The 22,322-nt window shown below is 40.6% G+C and overlaps 1 protein-coding gene across 1 annotated transcript in view; it reads left to right on the top strand.

The window, feature by feature from the left end:
• The first annotated feature begins 5,596 nt into the window (after window positions 1-5,596).
• fam20ca (FAM20C golgi associated secretory pathway kinase a) overlaps window positions 5,597-22,322 on the top strand; it is a 37,723-nt gene continuing 20,997 nt past the window's right edge. The window contains exons 1-3 of the mRNA XM_044332555.1: window positions 5,597-7,016; window positions 7,634-7,818; window positions 11,481-11,559. Coding sequence (XP_044188490.1) covers window positions 6,457-7,016; window positions 7,634-7,818; window positions 11,481-11,559 — 824 coding nt within the window. The 5' untranslated portion in view covers window positions 5,597-6,456. The remainder of the gene's footprint in view (window positions 7,017-7,633; window positions 7,819-11,480; window positions 11,560-22,322) is intronic.

Below are 22,322 nucleotides of genomic sequence, written 5' to 3' on the forward strand. Positions count from 1 at the left end.
GTGCAAGGTATTAGTAAGACTAACTGTCCAGTTAATGAAAGGTCCCAGGTGCTATAAGTGCAATAGCCAATATGTTTGTCAACGGCTGTGTAACCTCTTGAACGGTCTTTAAAGGTGAGTATCTCAGTGAAGAAAACTCCTTCAGGCATTTTGATGGCATCAGCCTAAATCACAAACAGAGGCTGCAACAGAGGAGAACTTCTTATGCTGCCAAGTCAATACCTTAGATTCATGTTGTGTGTCCAAATAAAATTATAGTGTTGAGTATGCTATACTTGTACCTTCACAAGAAGTTGTGAAGAAAATACAAAGAACTGTCTCATTTGGGTGACCAGCATGTCCTTGGCGCAGGCATGGGAACATCAAATAATCTCACAGCTAACAGACACACACACATTAACGCTCACATTACGTCTACATTTTCAGACGGTGGAAAGAAACTCAGACAAACAGAAGTGAAGTAAGCTCCACATAAATAATCAGTACTGTCATAAATATATTTGCATATAAAATTACAACTTTTTCTTCATCCATCATCTTGAAAACTGAGCTCATTTGATATTGATAAAGTCACCTCAGAGTAAAAGAGAATGGCAGACATTTATTACCTGCTTTGATAATGGTATGAAGTGGGTCCTTGGGTGAGTACGAGATGACACCTACTTTGGCAGTGAATGATGAACAGTTGAATGGCTGCTGTGACACTGTCATTGTGCCTGTCACATCTCTTTTAGATTTAGTCCATTCACACACACCAAATCATACAATGCACATACAACCATTCTTTGTGTACCTTAACTTCCAAGGTCACATCCTACTAATTTAAAATCCCAGAGCTCAATTTACTTTTTGAGTCTATGAGATAAAGAGATCAACACAGCAGGACCACTGCACTGCTGAGCATGACACCAGTAGTCTCATTATTCTAACTCTGTGTCTTGCTGTGATTGGCAGAGAGTCCAGATGAAAGACTAATATAGTTCATGTTCTGGATTGATACTCCAGCATATGAAATTCATATTAAACATTAAAAGGAGTATGGCCCGTAAAATGAATGTATTCAGCATGTTTCATTTGATGCTATTGCACAGTAATTGAAACTCAAAGCACGTAATAAAATCAAATTTAAAGTCACAAATTTAAGTCGCAACACACTAGAGCTGTTTCTACTACCAAGGTTTCCACATGGAGCAAAACGAGTAATTTTAAGGATCAGAAAAAATAACGAGGGGGGGGAAATAGTTATGATTATAATCAGGTTTGAGCAAAAACAAATTTCACTGAGTTAGAATGTGGATCACCTAAAGTACACATACCTACAGCCAATAATGGGCCCTCTTCACATAATGTCCCTCACGTGTCCCCAAAGAAGTCCATTTTCAGCTTGTTTTTAGTCAAGTGAACAAATGTGTCATTACTTAACACCCTTCCTCACACTCGTTTTCTCTCTCTCTCTCTCCTTCTCCATCCCTACTCGCTGAGCCACATCATCCTTTCTTTTATGCCATGCCAGCAGTGCCAAGTGACAAGCCATTTGCCAAAATAGCATTTTTATTGCCATTACTCGGTCACATTATTCTCCAATTATAACTTCTACTCTTGTGACATTTGCACAACCACTTACCCCTCAGCTTGAAATTAGCTGTTAACAAATCATCAGGCTCATAAAACTGCATAACAGGGTTTGATGTGACTGAGTGTATGGCCTTTTATGGAGCACAGCTATAAAAACTGATATATACATTTTTTATTATTGCTCCCCAAAGAGATATTGTGAATGTTTCATTAATTTGACTCAGAAATACATTGTCTAGGTTGTTATATAACCTTGACTCTTGCAGAATACTTTGACATTAGTGAGGTCTGGGAGTTCAAGTTGAACTTTGCAAAGTCTGCTTCCTACCTGAGGAACAGACAAGCCCTCAGGTCAAACATTCAGACACACAGACAGACACAAAAATATTACTCAGTGGATTCCAATGGTCCAAACCAAATCAGAATCTGGAGTATGCATTGATTTTTTTTTTTTTTTAATCCTCACTTCTAGCTCATCTCTTTCACTCTCTCAACCCTTCCCATCTTATTTTAAACACAAGGTGAGTCATTTTTGAATACCCAAGACTAATCAAAATGGTATAAGACCAGCTTCAGGTATGAAATGCGGAATGACTTTGGTTCCCCATGGAGCTGAACTACTCCATCTTCTGTCACTTTTACTTCTATGGGTCGAAGGTTACCAAACCCTTGCAGCAGGGAGGGGAGTGAATTTGATGCAGAGGAATCGCCCCAGGAAAGATTCTCCGAAACCACGAAATATTGTATGTGTAACCTTGAAGCACTGTTGACTGGGTTTGATTACAATCATATTAAAAATATTACTTTAACTATTATTAACTACAAAACAGGCTGTGTAAAAACTAAATGTGAATCTAATTTATCAAATATGTTGCACTATTTGACAACTATATCGGTGAAATCAGTGTGTGTAGTCACCGTGCAAAGATAGTAACAAAATACCTTTTCTGCAGTAGTATATTCTTATATCTGCCATTATCGGATTATTGCAGCAGTTAAGGTTGATTCTTTACCTGTAAAGATTAATGTCACAATGGGCCAAATGTGGCTGTAAGCTGTGCTATATACCTACAGAAAATGTTTATTCTGTTCGATGGCTAATTCGTCATTTCTCCATGTAAATGAAATCATTGCAAAATAAATACAGAAAGTTAATCTTCTTTTAGAAAAACTGTGTTTTTATTCTTCTGGAGCAGTTTGTGGCTTGTTAGCTGATCAGATAACTGGCAGATGATAACTACAACAACATATTTGCCAGAAGTTACATTTGTAAACTGTTGCTTGGGTACTGTTTGAACAATTAATTTAATATCAGTAAGTTGTTCAAGAATCCATAAATAGGAGCCCATACAGAGTCACCACACTTGATCTTCCTAGACGCAAAAAGACTAACCTGATATTTTAATTTCTCATGTTTTATAAAATGTCAAAATAGTGATGATTCATTCTAGAGCAATTTTACATGTAACATTTCTCCGCAATATTGTCAGATACTGTCACTGAAAATGATATTAACGAGCCCTTGCCAATTGTTGTTGGCTTTGTATTACTTTTTGTTACCTTACCATCATAATTCCATATTTATTTAGAAGAAAATGGCATCTCTCAATTTTCTTCTCCACAAGTGCTATTCATTGCTTTGCTTGCATGAATCACAATATTCCTTTATAATCAACCAATTTGGATATTTTTTTATTTTTATTTTGACAGTCACCATTTGCAAAAATAGGTCAAAGTAAAGCCTTTCTTTCACGATGCATTTTATTTAACATCAGAAAAATATAGAATTCTAGTAAAAAGTTCTAGACAGTGGGGAAAATCACCGGTTTTGAGAGCAGACAACTGAAATAGCTTCTAGCAAACAATTGCAAAAATGCTTCATCAGCGGATGTAGAGTAGGTCTGCACTCACTGGCAATGCACATTGCCAAAAGCAACTGTATCATGCTTACTGGCTCAGGCTTCTCCTACAATAAAATGTACAAAATCTCATATATGTGGTTAACCCTTCATTTCTCTTTGAGCTGAAGCAAATTATATAATTCATGTAGAGCGACATGTGGAATACTTTTTTAGTATCAGTGGATTCTAACATGTCTGCGCGTGCCAATTTGTTTTGTTTGGAGCATGAGATGAATTGGGACATCAGGCTCGCCTTTGGGAGAACAATTTGTTTGCTTGTTAGCTTTAAGATCCTGTTTTATTTAGATGCACAAATCTGGCAGTGGCATGAACTCAGTGCCTCTGGGAGGAGGGGCAGAAGCCAAGTGAAGCTCTTCCAATTGAGTCTGCTTGCACAGTATACACACACAAGCCAAAGGAATATGTATAATTTGTTCATTTTATTACTTTGTGTAATTCTACTGAGATGAAGACATTTCAGCCATATGTGCATTGTGTTTTTTTTGCTTCCCATTTAACATTGTGTATGATGTGACAAAATTATTAAATTGATTTTCTGAGTGTGTTTTTTTTTTTTTTGAAGGCCTGCATTTGGCAGCCTGAGGGAACTCCATGGCACTTAAAATGTTATTCATTTAATCCTGTGAAGTCTCTGAGAAATCTAATCCAGCCCAGCTGTAAGTGCAGGCTGCAATAATTGCTGCGAGTGTTTTGTCCCCCTGCAGTTTAAATAAAAGGTGTGTTTCATTTTATCAGTGAATAAGAGAAATAGCCTCTGAGAAGGCAGGTACAGTAGGTGTGTTTTGACTGCAGAACGTACATAGAAGAGGATTAATGTTTGATAAATAACCTGATATGAGAGCCTTTGATTTAAATTAAATTCATCAAGTTTTGAAAGTAGTAAATATCTTAAGAAATGTGGCAAAGGACAGCAGAGTTTGGAGCCATTCACTCACTCACACTCACAGATGTATGGAGTATGTACAGTGAGTGCCACATTATAAATCAAAGTCATATAGATACATTTAAATTTCTGTAATGTAAAAGTCACTGTAGTGCCAAACCCACTGACAGTTAACAGGCATGTACTGTATGTTTTATGTTCACAATCTTCATGGCTGTCATCAAACCATCAAACTAAAACCGCAGACAGACAGTCAAAGCAAACAAGCACAGACATGTCTGTACTATAAATGGCCGGTGAAGAAACTGAAGCATCTATGGAAAGCAAAAGACCCAAATGTTTTTCTCAGCAGTTGGTGGAGACCAAACCAGAGCCGCAGTAGAAGATAACTAAATGTTTGACTTAAGTTCAGGTGGCCAGAAACAACTCCAGCTCCATATTATTTTGCTGGATGTAAAACAAGGATATGGATAAAATGTACATATTTGGAATGTGACTTTCTACCAACTAGCAGTCAAACCTTTAGAGTTGACTAATTCTCAGCAAGTGTGTTCATTTGGTAGACACTTTTGAATTTTTATGTATGTTTTGATGTATTGTGCTACATATTTTATGTAGAAAAGATTAGATGATTAATCTATTAGTTGATCCACAGAAAATTAATCAACAATGATCATGATCTGTTGTATGCACTATAAATTGAATACATAAGGATTTGGACAAAATAGCACAATACTTGATGACCTCCTCTTAGGCTCTGTGAAACAGTGAAGGGCGTTTTTAACAAATTATCAATTAATAAATAGATTATTCAACAATCAAAGCACACCACATAACATAAAAATCACTACTTTAAAACAAGTTCTCTGTGGCCTGCCCTGTTTGAGAGTCACAGATGGGAACTTTTGTGTCTGATACTAATAAAACTGTGTCTCTCTGTACTGGAGAATAACTGTCATCTGTTACTCCCAATGAATTTTAAGTATTTTCATTTTGCTGGTGACCCCTTGGCTCGTCCTCAAGGACGCATCAGGGGCCCTCCGAGCCCACTCCGAAAACCAGCGGCTTATTGTGCACCTTTAAAGAATGGCGCACAGTATACATTACCTACCTTGTCCTTCAGATTATCTATTATATGGGCAACATAGTGTTTCGGGTTGTGCCAACGCCCTCTGGCTGCGCACAGGGGACTTGCAGCCTCAGCTCTTCCTCACTGAAGCTCGCCTTTCATGTCACTCCAGTGGTACTTGTATGTACAGACGCAGCCAATCTCTTCCTCATGACGCCACCGAGGCTGGGCTCAGAGGGCTTCGATCATAATATTTAACACACCCACCCTGGATGAACACTTGGAAGGAAGACAAGGCAGTGTTAAGAGGACAAATGACAACCGGGATCCCTGCACCTGCCAGCCAGTCTCGGATTTGACTTCAACGAGGCTCGCAGAAAAGCAGCAGCTCCTGTCAAGAAGCGGGACAGCATCCAAGCATCTTGCAGCGGATCACCTGTTATTTTCATGGAATTTTGCTTTTTTCCCCCCCTTTTTGATTATTCATGTATCCTAAATATTAGGAAGGCTGTGTTTTTGTGGACTATATCAATCTCTCGTCACTTTTATCCGCCCAAGAGGACAGTTATGACACATTTGACATCTCAACTCCGTGCTGGCAGCATTACAAAGAAGGAAGAATATCTGTGCTTTTAACAGGACTCCCCTCCTTCCTGTTACCTCTTAACGATTTATGTAGTGGTCCGTCCTCCTGACACTGTATCCTATTCAACAACGCAATGAATGAAGAGCACTTTTTGAGTCGCTGCCAGTGAAGTGTCCAGTGCTCACAATGCATCGGTCTGTCCATCTGTCTGGGAATGAAGAATTGGGACTTTTGTAAAAATTAAAAAGAAAGACTGAGCACATCATGGAGTTATTAACATAGGCTCACACGCATTATGTGTGCAATGATCATAGGAAATCTTAACGTCGCTGCTTTGTCATCGCATAACACTGTTGGACATCAATGTCAGTGCAGTAAGGTGCGCTGCGCTTAAAGCTTCCTCTGTGTAAAGAAAAAAAACATGATAAAGATGATATTGTTTCGTAAATTCAGAGTGTTGATACTCATGGTGTTTTTGGTAGCGTGCACCATGCACATCATGATAGACTTGTTACCAAAACTGGAGAAGAGGGCGGCGGGAGCGGACAGCGGGGACGGCGGCTGCCAGTGCGCTCACCACCCGGGCGGTGAGTCGCAGGGCTGGGGGAAGCAGCGCGCCAGGTCGGCGGCTGAAGCGGGCTGGCCTAACAAGCACACGCTGAGAATCCTGCAGGATTTCAGCAACGAGCCGAGCTCCAACCTGACATCACATTCCCTGGAAAAGATCACAGCGGCCGGGGACAGAGCGGAGTCCTTCAGGCGGATGAGACCTTCAGCGGGGAAGGCGGAGGACCACAAGCCGCTCATCGGAGACGCGAGCGGGGGTCGGACCGTCCCTGCCCACGGTGTCTCCCGACTGGCTGCTCTGTTTGAGCATCACCTATACAAGACTGACCTTCCTACTCTCACGGACGCTGACACTTTATTTAACGTCAACACTGACATCAGGTTTTATCCCAGAGCAACAGGGAACCAAGGATGGTAAGCTGATGGGAAGGGAATCTGTTAAACTTAAAGGGTTACAAGTGGGACCATGAACAGTTAGACTGCTTTAAATATACAGTATTTGACTGGTGATGCAAGGATGAGGGGATGCACATAAGTGACAAAAAGTTGGTGATACTAGGCTACATGTTTGCTCCTTTCTATCTATCTATCTATCTATCTATCTATCTATCTATCTATCTATCTATCTAATAGCAGACAGGTCCTTACATCCACTTCCTCTGTGCCTCTATAGCAATGTCCAGTCATCTCTCTGCTGCATCCATGTCTCATTATGCCATCTTCTTCCCTCTTATGTGTTTGGGCAGGGAACTTCTGATTCATCATCCTGCTTGATTTTTTTACTATTCTTGGATCTTCAGTCAGTGAAGCTGCATTACAGTAACCATGTATTCATAATATTAACAAATCTATTAAGTGTTTTGTGCCAGTTCCTTCAGCATCAATTAGTCTGATACAGCTGAGTTATATTAGGAGAGGTTCATACCCTGCAACAACTAGGAATCTATTACACAGCCAAAAAATAATTTTAACAGGAATCTGCTTGCACCACAACTTCTTGTTAAATGTCCTCTCCTCTCCTTGCTTTTCAGGCACAACGAGGAGGGGAACGAAGAGGAGGAAGAGTTCTCTCCGACGGCAGAGGTGACAGCAGAGTCTTATCCCAACTGGTTACGTTTCCACATCGGGATCAATCGCTACGAGCTGTACTCCAGACACAATCCTGTGCTGGACGCCTTACTGAAGGACTTGGTCACACAGAGGATCACCAGTGTGGGTGAGTCTGTCAGGGAGAGCTGTGATACTAAGGTGTGAGAGTGAAGTGTAGAGATTGGTGGTATATACTGCAAGGTTGAGTTGAAGTAATGTGCCGATATTGATAATTTCTCTTCTATTAATTGGCCTTTTGTGTTGTTCAGCACCAACATGATGTTCATTCATTACTGTGGTAACGACAGTCTGTTTTGTTTCATATTTATTCACATAAGGCTTTTCCCCTGACAAAAAAAAATATTCTGGGTGCATTTTAGTGTGTCAACCTCAGACAGCCAAATTGGTTCAACCCTATAGTGTGAGGTTTGTGGCAAGTGACTTGTCTGAATGTACAGTAAATCAAAAAATGGGTGTTCTTCTATGTACAATATGACTGTGCATGCATGTGTGTGAGAGAGGCCAAAAGAGAAGCCACAATCATACACATCTGGCCCTTTATCTGCAATTCTGCTTGAGTGTGCAAGTTCATAAGCCTGTGTTCAGCTGGCTTTTCTCTTGGGTGCTTGATATAGATCCTAACAATCTATGTTTATTAAATAGTGTGTGTATGTCGATGTGTGAGAGAGCATGTGGTATGTGTGTTTGGGCCGGCATGTCGGTTAATTAAGTGGTATGGCTGCAAAATGACTTTATCAATAGTGGTATATTGTGAAGGTTTTTTTCTGTGAAACTGTGATTTCATTGAACATTCAGAAAGTTTTTTATATTTAAAGTCCCAATGCAGCACTTCCATTTCATCTGTGCAATCATAACCTTTGAAAGAGAACATGCACTGTGTTCTCACAAAAGGTAAAGTAAAGACGGAGAACGAAGTTTATGGTAGAAAAGAAAGACCTGAAAAACCTAGCCACCTAACATCACCAGATAAACTTAAAGGTGAGAAAAATGGAAAAAGAATGTCTATAGTCTGAATGTCTAAACATCGCTTTCATTCCTACATGAGATACATTGCTTTTACCAGATGATTAATATGTGCAAATTCTTTGCAAAAGTATGTGAGTTTTGTTTGGAGCTACAGTTAGAGCGAGACAGTATATATGAGATAGACATTACACTACATTGTAGCTGCTGCTTTGAGAAATTCCTCACTAAAAAAGGTAATAAAAGTGAAAAAATGTTATGATCCAAATGTGCAATGAAACTTAACCGGTCATAATATTGATGCAATCTTGGCTAAATCTCCTTTGTGAAAGAGATAGTGTCTCAGTGTGGGAAAAAAAAGTGAGACAAAGAATTAATAATCGTGACCACAAACTAAATAAAATAGTTAGGATTAGCATTTTAGTCTAGTGTTCTCCCCCACTGATGCATGTTGGATATCTTATCTGTGTTTTTGTGCATCAGTGATTATAAAAAGACTCAGTATATTTCTTTCTGAAGCATTTTCCACTGTCTCATTGTTGTTTATCCCTCCATCACCCCCAGACTGCCCATAATCATTCATGCCACACATCTCTAACTGTACTTTAGTAGCTTGTGCATGTTCTGTTCTGTATCTACTCTGTTTATAAAGTATAAACCATCAATCTGTGCCCAGACACGATAAAAATAGTCTGTCTGCAGAAAAGAAACTGCAGTGCAGGCTTTCTGTGTGCCTGGAAGCATGCAGCTTTTGTGCCCCCTAATTGGCGCACACACTTAGCACTTATCTGTCTCACTAAAATTACAAAACACAGACATTAGAAAGTTCCCCTCTTCAGCATTTTCTCCATAGTATTACTTCCGTCGCTAGCCGCCTCTCTCCCCTTTTCTGTGTCTCTCTGTCGGGGCAGGCTGTGGCCTTTTGTTCAGTCTACAGTGGGACGCATAAATCATACTCATAGTATCGTGAAGTGGCACAGGTGAGAGCAGGATGGATTTATCATCACAGCATGGAAGGAGGATCTGATGGTGGCGGGTGAGGCCTGGACCTTTCTGAAAGACCAGAGAATGTGAAGGTGTAGAAAAGAAGACAGGGACATAAGATTAATTTGTGGCATCCTGGTGAAACAGAGCAAGAGACAGATCAACAGAAGCACATACATTCGCTTGCTGATACAAAGACAGATGGCCTTTAGGAGAATCAAAAGAATGTCTTGTTGAAGTTTACTGTTGTGTGAGTCGTGTTTGATTGCATGTCAGCACAGACACAATCCACAGAAACAATCAGCCGAGCTTTGCTGGGCTTTTTCGCAGGGGGATTAGCTTTTGTACTTTTCGATTAGAAACAAAATTTTATAAACGACCGGCATAGAGCAGTGAATTGAGGTCGCTTCCTCAAAGATTGTGGCTTATGGGCTCAAGGTCACAGCATTAAAACATAGTTCAGTCATTTGCAATCTCTCAGAGGTTTTAGGCATGCTGTATAGCTGTACCAAGTTTAAAGATTACTCAGGGGCACTATCCACTTGACCTGGCTTCAGCAAATCTGGTACATGTGTAGGCCTAATGCTCTCAGTGTATTCTTTGGCTTTGATTTCACTCAGTGTCCATCCTCTGTGGTGAAGAAAAGGCACTGGCCCAAGGCTATGTAGGTTGCACTTCATATACTGTGTATGTATAATCCAAAAGTGTTTGAAAATGAGCCGAAATAAATGAGGAGACTTGCAAGTGAGTAAGACAAACTGAGACAGAGAGAGCATAACAGAGAAAATAAAGAGATGGCATATATAAACAAAAAAGAGGAAAAAGCAGAGAAACACACTGAGAGAGCTCAGACAGAAAAAGAGTCAATAAACATAAAAGACAGATCTGTGCAGGGGGTAGTGCGCAACCAGCTACTCAGCCAGCAAGCCAGTCAGTAAGTGGGTCCACTACAGGGGGCTTATGTTGATATTGGGGTTAGGCAGAAGCACGGTGTTGTGTAATATGCTCAAGTTAATGCTCTGTAATAAATGGGCAAATCCCCCGAAAGCCTGTCCATTATGACAGAAACACAAGGCATTTAGACAGAGCTGGCGGTCCCTTTGTTTGAGACGGATGCAGGCAGAGAGCTCACAGAGAGTCTCCATCAGCCTCTGGGAGACATCGTGACTGATAGTGAGAGACACATGTGCCCTGGCTCCTCTTCCCGAGTACACAAGGTCGGTTTGTGGGAGTGAGAGGGGAAGTGGTCTTTATGTAGACTGTGCACATATACATACATGGATGTGATCAGTTCATTGGTGATTTGATCCAAGAAAGTAATATTACTCAGAACTTATATATAATAATAATAATAATAATATAAGATTTCTACATCTAAAACAAAATGTATAAAGTAATTCACAGCTGAATTGTAGTTTCAGTGGATATTATGTGCTAAAACACTTCACTCACTCATCTTTCTCAAAGCACAGTCACTCTGTCCACTTCCCATTTCCATGTTCAGCTCTCCGTCAAAGCAGAACTAGTCGCAGTTATGAGCAGATGCTTTTTCATGCCACTTCTTGCTTTCATTGACAGCCCAGCTCCTAACTGCCACAATTGCACTTTGATTGTACAGTGTCTGGTAAATTGGTCAGCAGATGGGATAGCTCTATTATGCATTCACGCAAAATTGTGTTTTCCAAATTGGCAAATAATGAAACAGCTGTGCAAACGTGTAAGCGCATTTGTGTGTGTTTATGGTAATGTGTGTGTGTGATGTGTGTTCATGCTTCACGCAGTTAAGATGGTGACCTATCATCTCACTTGTTTTTCTCCCAGCCATGAAATCAGGAGGCACCCAGCTGAAGTTGATCATGACTTTCCAGAACTATGGACAAGCGCTGTTCAAGCCCATGAAGTAAGTGGCACCGGATCTGACTGCACGATAACACAGTTAGACTACATTTACATTTTAGTCTACACCACAGTGTCTGGGTATTTCAGATAATACCATTATTGGAGTACCCTTGTTAATAGGGTTTTTTTTAGCTTTAAACACATTCCTCAGATTTCGGCAAATCTGCATTCGCCCCCTAAAATAACTAACATCAAAAATCTGTTTGATACACTTGGTTTGATGCGCCCACTTGTAATGCATACAGTATGTTTCAAGGGGGCTACAGGAAATCTCATCTGAATTAGTGCCAAGCACTGCCACTGCATCTCTCGGTGCGTTCCGATACACAGCTCTCCCCTCTATGTGATCTTTTTCTGATGCGGAATCATCTGTCTGCTTTTTAATTAACATCAACAGGCTTATGTGTTAATTAAAATGAGCATTGAGCCATCGTGAAGATGTCTTTGGGGAGGCATATAGACTGGCAAAGGCGCATTGCACATGAAAAAGAAATACCCACCCTCTCAGCTGTCTGAGTTTTGCCCGACGAATTCCCATGCCAACACGGATAAACAGCGTCCAGGCCAACTGGGCTGCAATCAAAAGTAATTGCTCAGGAGCGCGGTTTGATTGCTATGAAATGCAGAGGTTTTTTCTATGAGAGCCTCAGTGGAGAGCATTAGATTCTGGGAGAGAGAAAGAGGAGACAAGGTAGAGACAGAGAGAGAGGATGTTTGTGTGTTTGCATTTCTATACATGCAGGACTGGTGAGTGATTCCTGAGAAGTGTCAGGTGTTGATGGCCTGAAGAGGTATAGTTTGTAATGATTTTTTTCTTACCATACCAGTCAAAACACATCAGTGGGAGTATAAGGAGTTCAAGCCTGTGAGTTTTTACATCAGCTTGAAAATGAATGATGAAGTGTTGCAGCTGAATATCTTCTCACTGTCAGGGCTTGATTTATGGAGAGGCTGCAAAGTTTATTCAAAGTTTATTCACCTAGCGTTTGGTGCATATCCCTTATTCAGCTGCAGTTTACCTGCGTGCAGTGGCATTTTATTCCTTAATATATACACAAAAAGCAGAAGCAGGGGCAATTCAGAGTTGCACATGATTGACAAAGTCATTTTTCTGTGTCCTAACTCGGCATTTCATTTCAAGGTCAATCAGTGGCTGAATTTTGACTGTTAGAACACGCAAACCTTCCAAGCCAACAACAGCACCCAGCAGGCGCAGTTGTCATAGTTATATCTAACAAGAAGTGAGATAACCCTGTGTTTGTGTGTGTAAATTTGAATTGATATTAGACTGGACTAGACATTCAGGAGCTGTTTCAGGCAATTGGACAATATGTGTGCATGATGGCTTGATGGGTCAAAGAAAGAGGAGAGTGCGCAGTGTTTGGCTGGTGTTCATTGCAGCCTGTGGTTTCATTAATGGTAAAGTCATGCATCATCAACAGTCATGCAATGTCTTGTTCTAGACATGTAGGCTATATGCAGTTTTGTCAAATACAGCAATACTGATAATGAGTCCCTTGGGAATAAGTATGTGTCGTGTGAAATATCTGCTTGACAAAGTAAGTACAAACCATTAAAAATACATTTGTAAATTCTTTTATATTGGTAGCTGTTCTGAATTTTACTTTCATACATACTGCATATCTGCAATCCCTGAATTTTTCAGTGACTGTGCACAATTTCAATAGTAGACAAGTATGTCCATTGCCACATTTTCCAATTTACCTTCAGATGATTAAAAGATTAAAGTCTCAGGTTCAGAGTTATGAGAATCTGTAGGGTATGTGCTCAGAGTTTCTCTTTAAAACTTAAATAATGGTGTAAACCTATCAGAGATTGTATAATATGTAACATTGCCCAGTAAACTTGAAAATGTAGAAGTAAAATTCTGATTTCTTAGAGCAGATATAATTAAAGCAGTCTTTCTCAGTTATTGTCAGAAACCATTTTGACAGTAATTGTACATCAGTTTCTGAATTATACGCTACAGATTCCCGCAGCTCTTTATTTAGCCTGTCATATTTTATTGAAACTCCTTCCTTTGACTGTCACAATCATCTGTCTCGGTGTTTACAGACACTATACAAAAGTCCTCAGAGCGGAAATACAAAAATATCAGAGAAACAATGTAGAAAAATAACCTTTGTTCTACTTTTGTTGAAGCACATCATGAAGTTTTGCTGTTTCTATCATGGCATTTGATGTGTCCCACTTTTATTTTAGGAACTGTGGTGCATTCTGGGTACAGTAGTTCAGAGCATTGCTGTGTTGTATTGTTTTTCTTCACCTGTCCCATTGTGCAGCATCAAGTGGTGCTTCAAAGAGGCTTTGATGTTTCAGGCCTCCTTTGAGCCGAATGCAAATCCGTACACTGGCATGGGCCAGGAGACTGCACAAACTGACAGCTTGCCAGACACCTCCACACTATGTTTTCTCTGTGCAGCTCTGGGAAAGAAAAGTTTTGAGCTTGGTTTCATCTGTCTGACTAACTCTGTGATTGTGTTTGGTGCGCACCCACAACAAGGTAGAAAATGCGTGTTTAGTTTTTCAAACTGCAATTTGGTTAAGTGCTTTAGATCACAATGGCATGTTTCCCCCCACAAAGAATATCTCAGTGTTTGTGATCCATTCCCTTTAAAAAATCTGACAACCAAACATGCAAATGTGGTTCCTCAGTTGTTTGTTTGTTTGTTGTTATTGCAAATTATTTTTGGGGGGTCCATCTAGGTATGCAAAACCATAATAGGTATCTACACTAATCATCATGTCATGACTACCTGAGAGTGAAAAATAGAGAAATCTCACAGTGAAGTGGGAGAATCTAAATTACTATGAAATAGATTCAATTTGAACTAAAGACAGGAATATCACATGGCTTTGAGATAGGAAGGATTGAAGAGAAAGTAGGGGGCTCAAAATGTGGCATGAGAAAAGAGAGAACACTGATATTGGAAGACTGATGATAGTCCAGAGGGCAGGAGAGCAGTTAGCGCTGCCAACCTGTCAAGGAACTGGGTCTTCCAGCTGGAGCCAGGTTACAGGCCGAGTGGAGAACCTTCATGCCAGGCCTCCATGTCTGTCTGGCTCATGTCCCTGGTGCCCATCCTACCCACTCCTTGCCAAGATCCTGGTTGTGGTGTGTACACAGAACCATAATGTTCATGTCATGCTAATTGGATTTGTCAGATGGCGGATTGAGAGAATGGGGGAGGAGGTGCAAGTCTCAGATATGCAAAGAAAGAATTCATTTCTCCATCACACTCTGTTGACAAGACTGTTTCCAACCCCCTTGCTTTGATTTTGTTGATAGCCTCATGGTTCACAATGGTTTATACATTGCAAGAATAGCAAGAATGACTTTGATCGTCCCTGTTTGTTGTGCACATGCTCCAGTCCTGCCGTGAGCTGTTATATCAGCACACAAGGTTCATTACAAGTAAACACGTCTGCTAGAACATATATATAGGGCACGCATTCCCATCCTTTAGCAATCGTGCCATGTTTATTCACCGTGGGGGAATCAGGATATGTCCTCCATTTGTATCTCATCTGCATGAACCCGATCAGTTTTGACAAGCCTGGGCTCCTAGCGCTAGTAAAGCCAGTGGGGTTGGCCATGCAGCCTGCAATACCCAAGAGGCCGCTTTGTTTTTATCATCTACAGGCTGTTTCATAACTGCAAGTCCATTGGAAGGCTCATCGTATCTACCGTGCCCCCGTTGGGTTTTGACTGACATTCTCCATGGATCCTCTCTCAGTAGTGTTGAATTCTATTAGGACTAAAACCATCTAATGTCCTCTGGAGAAACCCTCTTCCTGCTCTGGTTATTGATCTGATCATGAAAGATTGATGATTTTATTATTGATTTACATGCATTTACGTAAAGTGCAGGAGGAAACTGTTTACATCATTCGTAAAGTGTCTTTGATGGATTGTGGTTTTTATGTTGAGTTTGACACCAGAGACATTACACCTACAAATATCTAATCTATACAAGATCTGGCATTTAATCTTCTTCAACCATAGAGACTATTATGATCATAACTGTAAAGACTCATGACTCAAATAACAAGCATCTGTGGACCAAATGACAATAAAAGCTGGTCCACAGATTGAGTTGTCCCCATGTTTCACACAAGCTCTCTGTCAGTGACAACCATGAATAGAAACCCCATGAAATCAAAAGAGTAGAAGGATAATGGCCTCACATTGTGTAGGAAAGCTGAATCGCATTGAGCTTCAGATGATCCAAACAACTCCCACTGTTAACAACCTGAACGTCTCATTTCATGGATAAATGCAGTATGATTACATACACATGGATGCACAAACACACATAAACAAGCTGTAAATTAACCACTATAAGCATGTAAATATATGCATGTGTGACGTACACATTGCACAGACGCACACACAATCCCCTCCTGAATTCGTCATCATGGCTTAACTGATGTCTTTTTCACAATCAGGCCTGGAAAAGAAAAGATGTTGTTGAGATATGATTATTTTTATTTTATTATTTTTTATTATTCTTTGGTTATTTGTTAAACAGTGTTTCCCCAAAGAGCTCCCATGACAGTCATAAGAATGCCGCTGGCTCTCATAAGTTGGACACACTTTTGAGAGGTGCCGTCTGAGATCATCTTAGGATGTGTGTGTGTGTGTGTGTGTGTGTACAGACACAGATGAAGCATGTTACTACAGACAGCTGTTCGCACAGCTGCGGCGCACACATACTCATATACTGAACATATACACACACAAGTGGCAAAGAAAAGAACGCTGTGGGGGTTACGAAGTTCGAGCATCCTCTATCACCCACGGCTGGTGCTGGAATATCTGCAAGCAGCGGGCCAAGCTGCAGCTGTAGCCGCTCAGTCAGAGCTGTGGTATATTACACAGAAGGTGATGACTGCAAGCCCACACTCTGCCTGCACACCCAATAGAAAACTAGCTCATTCAACTCCAGACACCATTTAACACTTCCCTAATGATTTCTGCTGTGACGAGTCAAAAAGCCTTGAAGCGCATGAATAGACTTAAAATGTGATGAAATGTCAAATCTTACTTATAATAAAAAGCTTCAGCTGAGTTGTCACATCTATCTTTTCATATGCTGATAGGTTATGTAAACTTTGGCTGCACGACTTTGTAGCTTCATCAGCCTTTCTGGTTGAACGGTGTTTGGCAGAGGAACTCAGGTTTTCAGCAGAGCCCCTGCTGTGCTGTCCTGGCATCAGAGAGGTCTTCCAGTCGACCCATTGAGTCCACTCATGTCAGACAGACACACACAGGAAGAATCACCTGCCAGTGGAGAGAGCTGCTCAGGATGCCAAGCAATTTGTCTGAACTGGCTGAAATCAATGACAATTTGTAGAGATCAGGTGTGGTATGTTCATAAGTGGGCAGAGATAGAAAAGGGAATGAATTTAAATTGAAGTGTTTGTGTGTGTGTGTGTGTGTACATCTAGTATACATGTTCTTTTAAATGTCTGTTCATGTCATAAGTGTTTTTTGATTTTCTTTTTGTGTTTTCACCTCAGTGTCCATATCTCTGTTTGTCTATGCTTTTGTTTGACTTGCATATATTTGTGTGTGGGGTAACAAAAAACACAAAGAAGAATATAAAAAGAATGTAATCTCAGATGCATGAAGCAGTTAAAAAGAAATCTGACTCCTGTGTGTTTTTTAATAGTTGTAGACAGAGAAACAGTAAAACATTGCCTCACAGTGTTTTGCAACATTTCACCACAAAACCAACAGACTGTTTGAGTGCACTGACATCCATGTTGGAGTTACACATGACTTTTTACCTCTTTGTTTTGCAGTTTATGCAACTACTTTGCAATGTTCTTGCATGCAATGAGTGCGCAGTTAGTGCTTTTTAAAAAGGTAATAAAATAAAATTATTCACCTCATTATTTTGGTTTACACAGTAAGCTGTGACTAGCTTTTGCATCTGGTAATGTAAATCACTTCACAACCTGCTGTTTATTTTATATCAGACATGATCAATTAAGGCTAAATCGTTGATCTTGCTAATTGATGGTAGAGCAGCCTAGTAGTTCATCCATATTGGATGATTTCTCACCTCCCAATTTGAATCCATCCAATCTTCAGTGCCAGTGCAGGAAGTAGTGTGCCCTTCATGTAGAGAGGCAGACGTTTGTGGGGGTTGGGGTGGTGGATGTGCATGTGGCATATCAGACTTTCATGCAGGAGACTGATGGGATTCATGTTGTAACGACAGTCTTTCCCTAATCTTAACCTTACCTAACAGACTGATATCATATGCCTCTATCTCACACACATAGAGTGAAAGTGTTCTGGTGTCAGGCATTCACAACATCTGTTTCTCATGCAGCTTTATACTTGCAGCCAGGCAGCCGAAGAGGGCCAGGCCCAGCGGCTCTTCTTTAGGCTCCCGGTACTATTGACTCCCTCTGCAGGTCTTTAAGATTCATTTGGTTTTTAAGCTGCTCTCATGTGGCTGAGGATTTCTCATCTTACACAGCCTCCATGCTCCTCTTTCACCCTCTCCTGACCTCTCTCCTCCTTCTCCTTTATTCATTCTAAGAGTTTTGTAGTCTAACTTTAACTGTCTCAGCGTGGCTTTCTACCATCATTTATTCTCTTGATTTATATTTTTCCTATTGTGGGCATCCATGGAAACAAACCAACCATGAAATTCTCAATCTCACAGCTTCACACTGCAATGTTGGTAAGCAGTGGTGGAAAGTAACTAAGTACATTTACTCAAGTACTGTACTTAAGTGCAATTTTGACGTACTTGTACTTTGAGTATTTCCATTTGATGCTACTTTATACTTCACTCCACTACATTTCAGAAGGAAATATTGTACTTTCTACTCCACTACATTTATTTGACAGCTTTAGTTACTTTTCAGGTGAAGATTTGACACAATGGATAATATAACAAGCTTTTAAAATACAACACATTGTTAAAGATGAATCTAGTAGTTTCTAACTTTTTTGGCTTTTGATGTGTTACAAAAAGCAGAATGTAGTCAGGGTCATATTTCAGATGTCTGAGTTGTTAACAGCTCCACCACATAGTGATTTTTCCCTCTAAACTTCTCACATGGTTTCATTTCAATAAAAGTTCATATGATCCAATATTTCACCAAAAATCAAAGATTAGAGGGAAAATTCTCCTAAGACTGAAAACAGATTTGTGTATCAGAACTTTGTTTTTCCTTCTTTCCTCTCCCATTAATCATCTCAGTCCCCTCGGATCTGGTGACCCTTTTACTGCAATACTTTAACTACATTTTGCTGCTAATACATATGTTCTTTTACTTAAGTAGGTTTTTTTATGCAGCACTTTTACTTGTAATGGAGTATTTTTACATTGTTGTATTGGTACTTTTACTGAAGTAAAGGATCTGAGTAATTCTTCCACCACTGTTGTTTAGCAAATGATCTGTGTTGTTTGCGTGTGTTTGAACTTGAAGTGTTTATAGCTGGGTAACCATGCATGCACATGCGCATGTGTTTATGTGTGTGTGTGTGTGTGTCCAGTGTAGTCAGTGTGTGGGCGCTGTGATGTGTTGACCTCATATAGGCTGTGAGATGAGCCAGTTAATTAGTGCAATGCTTTAATAGTCATGTAACCAGCTGCATTCCGTGGTTTGTCACATCTGCCTGGTTATCAGTGTACACACACACACACTATTTGAGTAAATAACACTAGCTTACTAAAGTCTTAATAAAGTCTACCATAGAATTTCAGTGTGTAATGTTTTAATTAAAGAGTCAATCATTTATCTGTTCTTAATATCTAATTATGTCTTGTCATCAAAATGTGTGTGTGGGTGCAGCCATACATTTGGCAATCAGTTATTTTATTTGATTCATATCTGTCATAATTACCACTGACTCATTTCTGTTCCATTTGTTGGGTGTGCTCAAAAGAAGAAGTTCGATCTTTTCATGTCCCTTGCTCTTTCTCTGTCTCTCTCTTGTCTGGTTCGTCTACGTTTCAGTTCGGTGTCTATTCTTGATTTGAGAGGTCGGCGGTGTAGCATCTGGCACTGAACGTGCCTGCATGTCATCTCAAATCTCAAATAACTTTTTCTCTTTTTTTGACAGGCACACTCACACAAACTCCCGACACAGACACTGAAAAACATAGAGGACTGTCTTATTTTAGACTCCCAAGCCTTAAACTCCCCTCCTACCCTCCCCGCTCTTCACATAAAGACATCTCTCATGAATGTTTTACTAGGTCAACTGCTGAGGAAGTGGCGTTTTCATCGCCATCCCTCCCCCTACTAACTCTCTGTCTGTCGCCTCTCTCTGTCTCCACCTTCTGTCCATTCTCCTTTTTGGACTTGTTTGTTTGATTCGCCGAGGCGGTACTAATCCTTGGCTTGTCCCTCGCCTCCGTTCAGAGCCTCTCTGGTCTGTATTTTTAGATTCTCTGCATTTTCTCTCTCTGTCTAACAAGTGTTTATGCACTGACAGTGTAATATGGCAGAGCCGTGAGTAGCCTAATCGTAATGTGATTACAGGCCAACTGAGTTGCTGGAGATGATACCATGAACCGCCAACATGCTAGGATTTTTTCAAAACTGGTCTTATTTCCATAGCTTTTGCCATCATTCTTATCAATTACGACATTTCACTATCTTAAAAACTGCAATATATGTAAATATACTGGTGTGAGTTTGTGTGTATATTTGGAAATGAGGATTCTTTTGTAACTTCATGATGAAGACATGATGGGTCACCATCTTGCATCAAATGTATGCGCCTTGTGTGTGGGTTTGGCTTTGTCAAAACACATTTCCTTCCGTCTTTCTCAGACACACATACAGTACAATAGGCTAAAAGCATGATCATATATAGTGTGTGTGTGGGATGTGTCTGTGCTTTTGTTTTAGTGTCCGTGCCTGTGGGTGTGGACCAGAGCGTGTGTGCTCCTCTGTGTTACACCACATCCAAGTGAATCATATTTTTGCAATTGTGCATGCTTGTTGTGGTTTCTGACCCTGTCTTTGTCACTGCTTTGCATGGTTATGTTGTTCAGGCTATCATATCATTATAGACTAAAATACATAGATGGGGGAATTCCTAAGCTTCCCGCTAGGAATGTCGCTCTGTCTGGAATGCTGAAAATTCATTTTCCTCCAGGAGATGAATTCTAGACATCCTAAATGAGCCCTTTTTTGTGAGGAAAGAGGGCCAAACCTTGACTTTTGTAAGGGATGTTTTATGTACTTTCACCAGGAGTATCTGCTGAAATTACACAAAATATCCTATGTTGGTTATCTTAAATGAGCACTCAGGAACATTGCATTTAATTGAGGGGATTTTTCAATAGCTAATTGTCACGTAAGTGCTTTGGTGAATGCACTATCTGTGATTAAGACCTTGAATTTTAGCAATTTATCATGACAAGTTAGACAACAACTGGCTGTGCAATGTAAAATCTTGCTGATGGCCCTCATGTTTTTTAATTTCCCATCTTTCTTTGAAGGTATAGTGAGATAATTGTTTTGGCTCAGACAGATAAAGGGGATGATTCTTTTTTCTTCTTTTACGACACTGAAAATGACAGAGTACACATGCTTCATTCAATAGGACCACACGCACTGCACCACCCCTTACAACTGAGCTCAGTCATTACATAACGACCTTTCCCAGGTAGATCTATCACAGTCCACCTGAATGTCTCGTCGAGCTGAATGAATGAAACATCAGTTCTTCGATAGCGAGAAAGAGAGAGAGCATTGTGGCTCTGTAACTTGGGCCTTTTGTGATCGCATGCACAGAGGTTAATACAGCCATTGTGGGCCAGGCCCGTGCTTGTCTAAGCCTGTCCCATGCAAGGTGGCAATTAGGCTGTGTGTGACTCCCCTCTTCCCCTGACAGAGGCCAGGAGAGAGGAGAAGAATGCATTCATTGTCTACCAATTAAACCAGAGGAGGGTTTTCCCTGGCTTTACTCATTGTCAGGGCAGGATGTGGGAGGGGGCGGTGGTGGCCAGGTCTGGTATCACCGGACCAGGGAGGCCGGAACCTGATCCAGGGGCTTGCCTGTTTCACCCCTCCCCTCTCATGCACTGTCCTCTTTGCAGCTCTGGGCAGCAGTGATGCAAACAGAGGAGCCTCTGTGCTGGAGGTGCAGGGAGACTCTCAGGCAGCGTTGCTGCTGCTGGGAAGGTCACTCACAAAAGGAGCGCGAGTGGAAACTCTGAGATACGAAAAAGCACAGATTGATATGTGGGTTTGTACATGTTTTACCTTTATGATTGTTTAACTAGCACAGAACCACCCTTGCTCCACGACACAGTAACATTATTAGATGTGGACAGATGTGTGTTTCCACAGACAGGAGCAGACTGGCCATCTCAAGTAACAACAGACTTCCAAGTCTGTCCATCAACCTGTGGGCAGGTGGTGAGTCTGGCAACATGAGTATGAATAGATAATTAATTCTTATTATCACATTCTTATTATCCTGCATTGTGGTCAGGCAGCTACATCCAAATATTTGAGGTGGCCTTTCCGTTAAGCCAGCTTCACTTGGTGGCTGATTATAGAATGTTTATTACAAAGTCAAATGTTTTCAAGACAGTCTACAGCCATGCAAGCAGCTCTGTGAGGTTGTACTGAGGCGTAGCGGGGCTTTGAGCAAAAAGTAGATACGTTGTCTGGGAACCATGTGCATTTGTACAAAATTTTATGCTAATCTGTCTTGAAGATGTTCAGGTATTTAACTGGATAAATGATAACTTT

This window comes from Thunnus albacares, chromosome 17, assembly GCF_914725855.1.
Source record: "Thunnus albacares chromosome 17, fThuAlb1.1, whole genome shotgun sequence".
Classification (NCBI taxonomy): Eukaryota; Metazoa; Chordata; class Actinopteri; order Scombriformes; family Scombridae; genus Thunnus; species Thunnus albacares.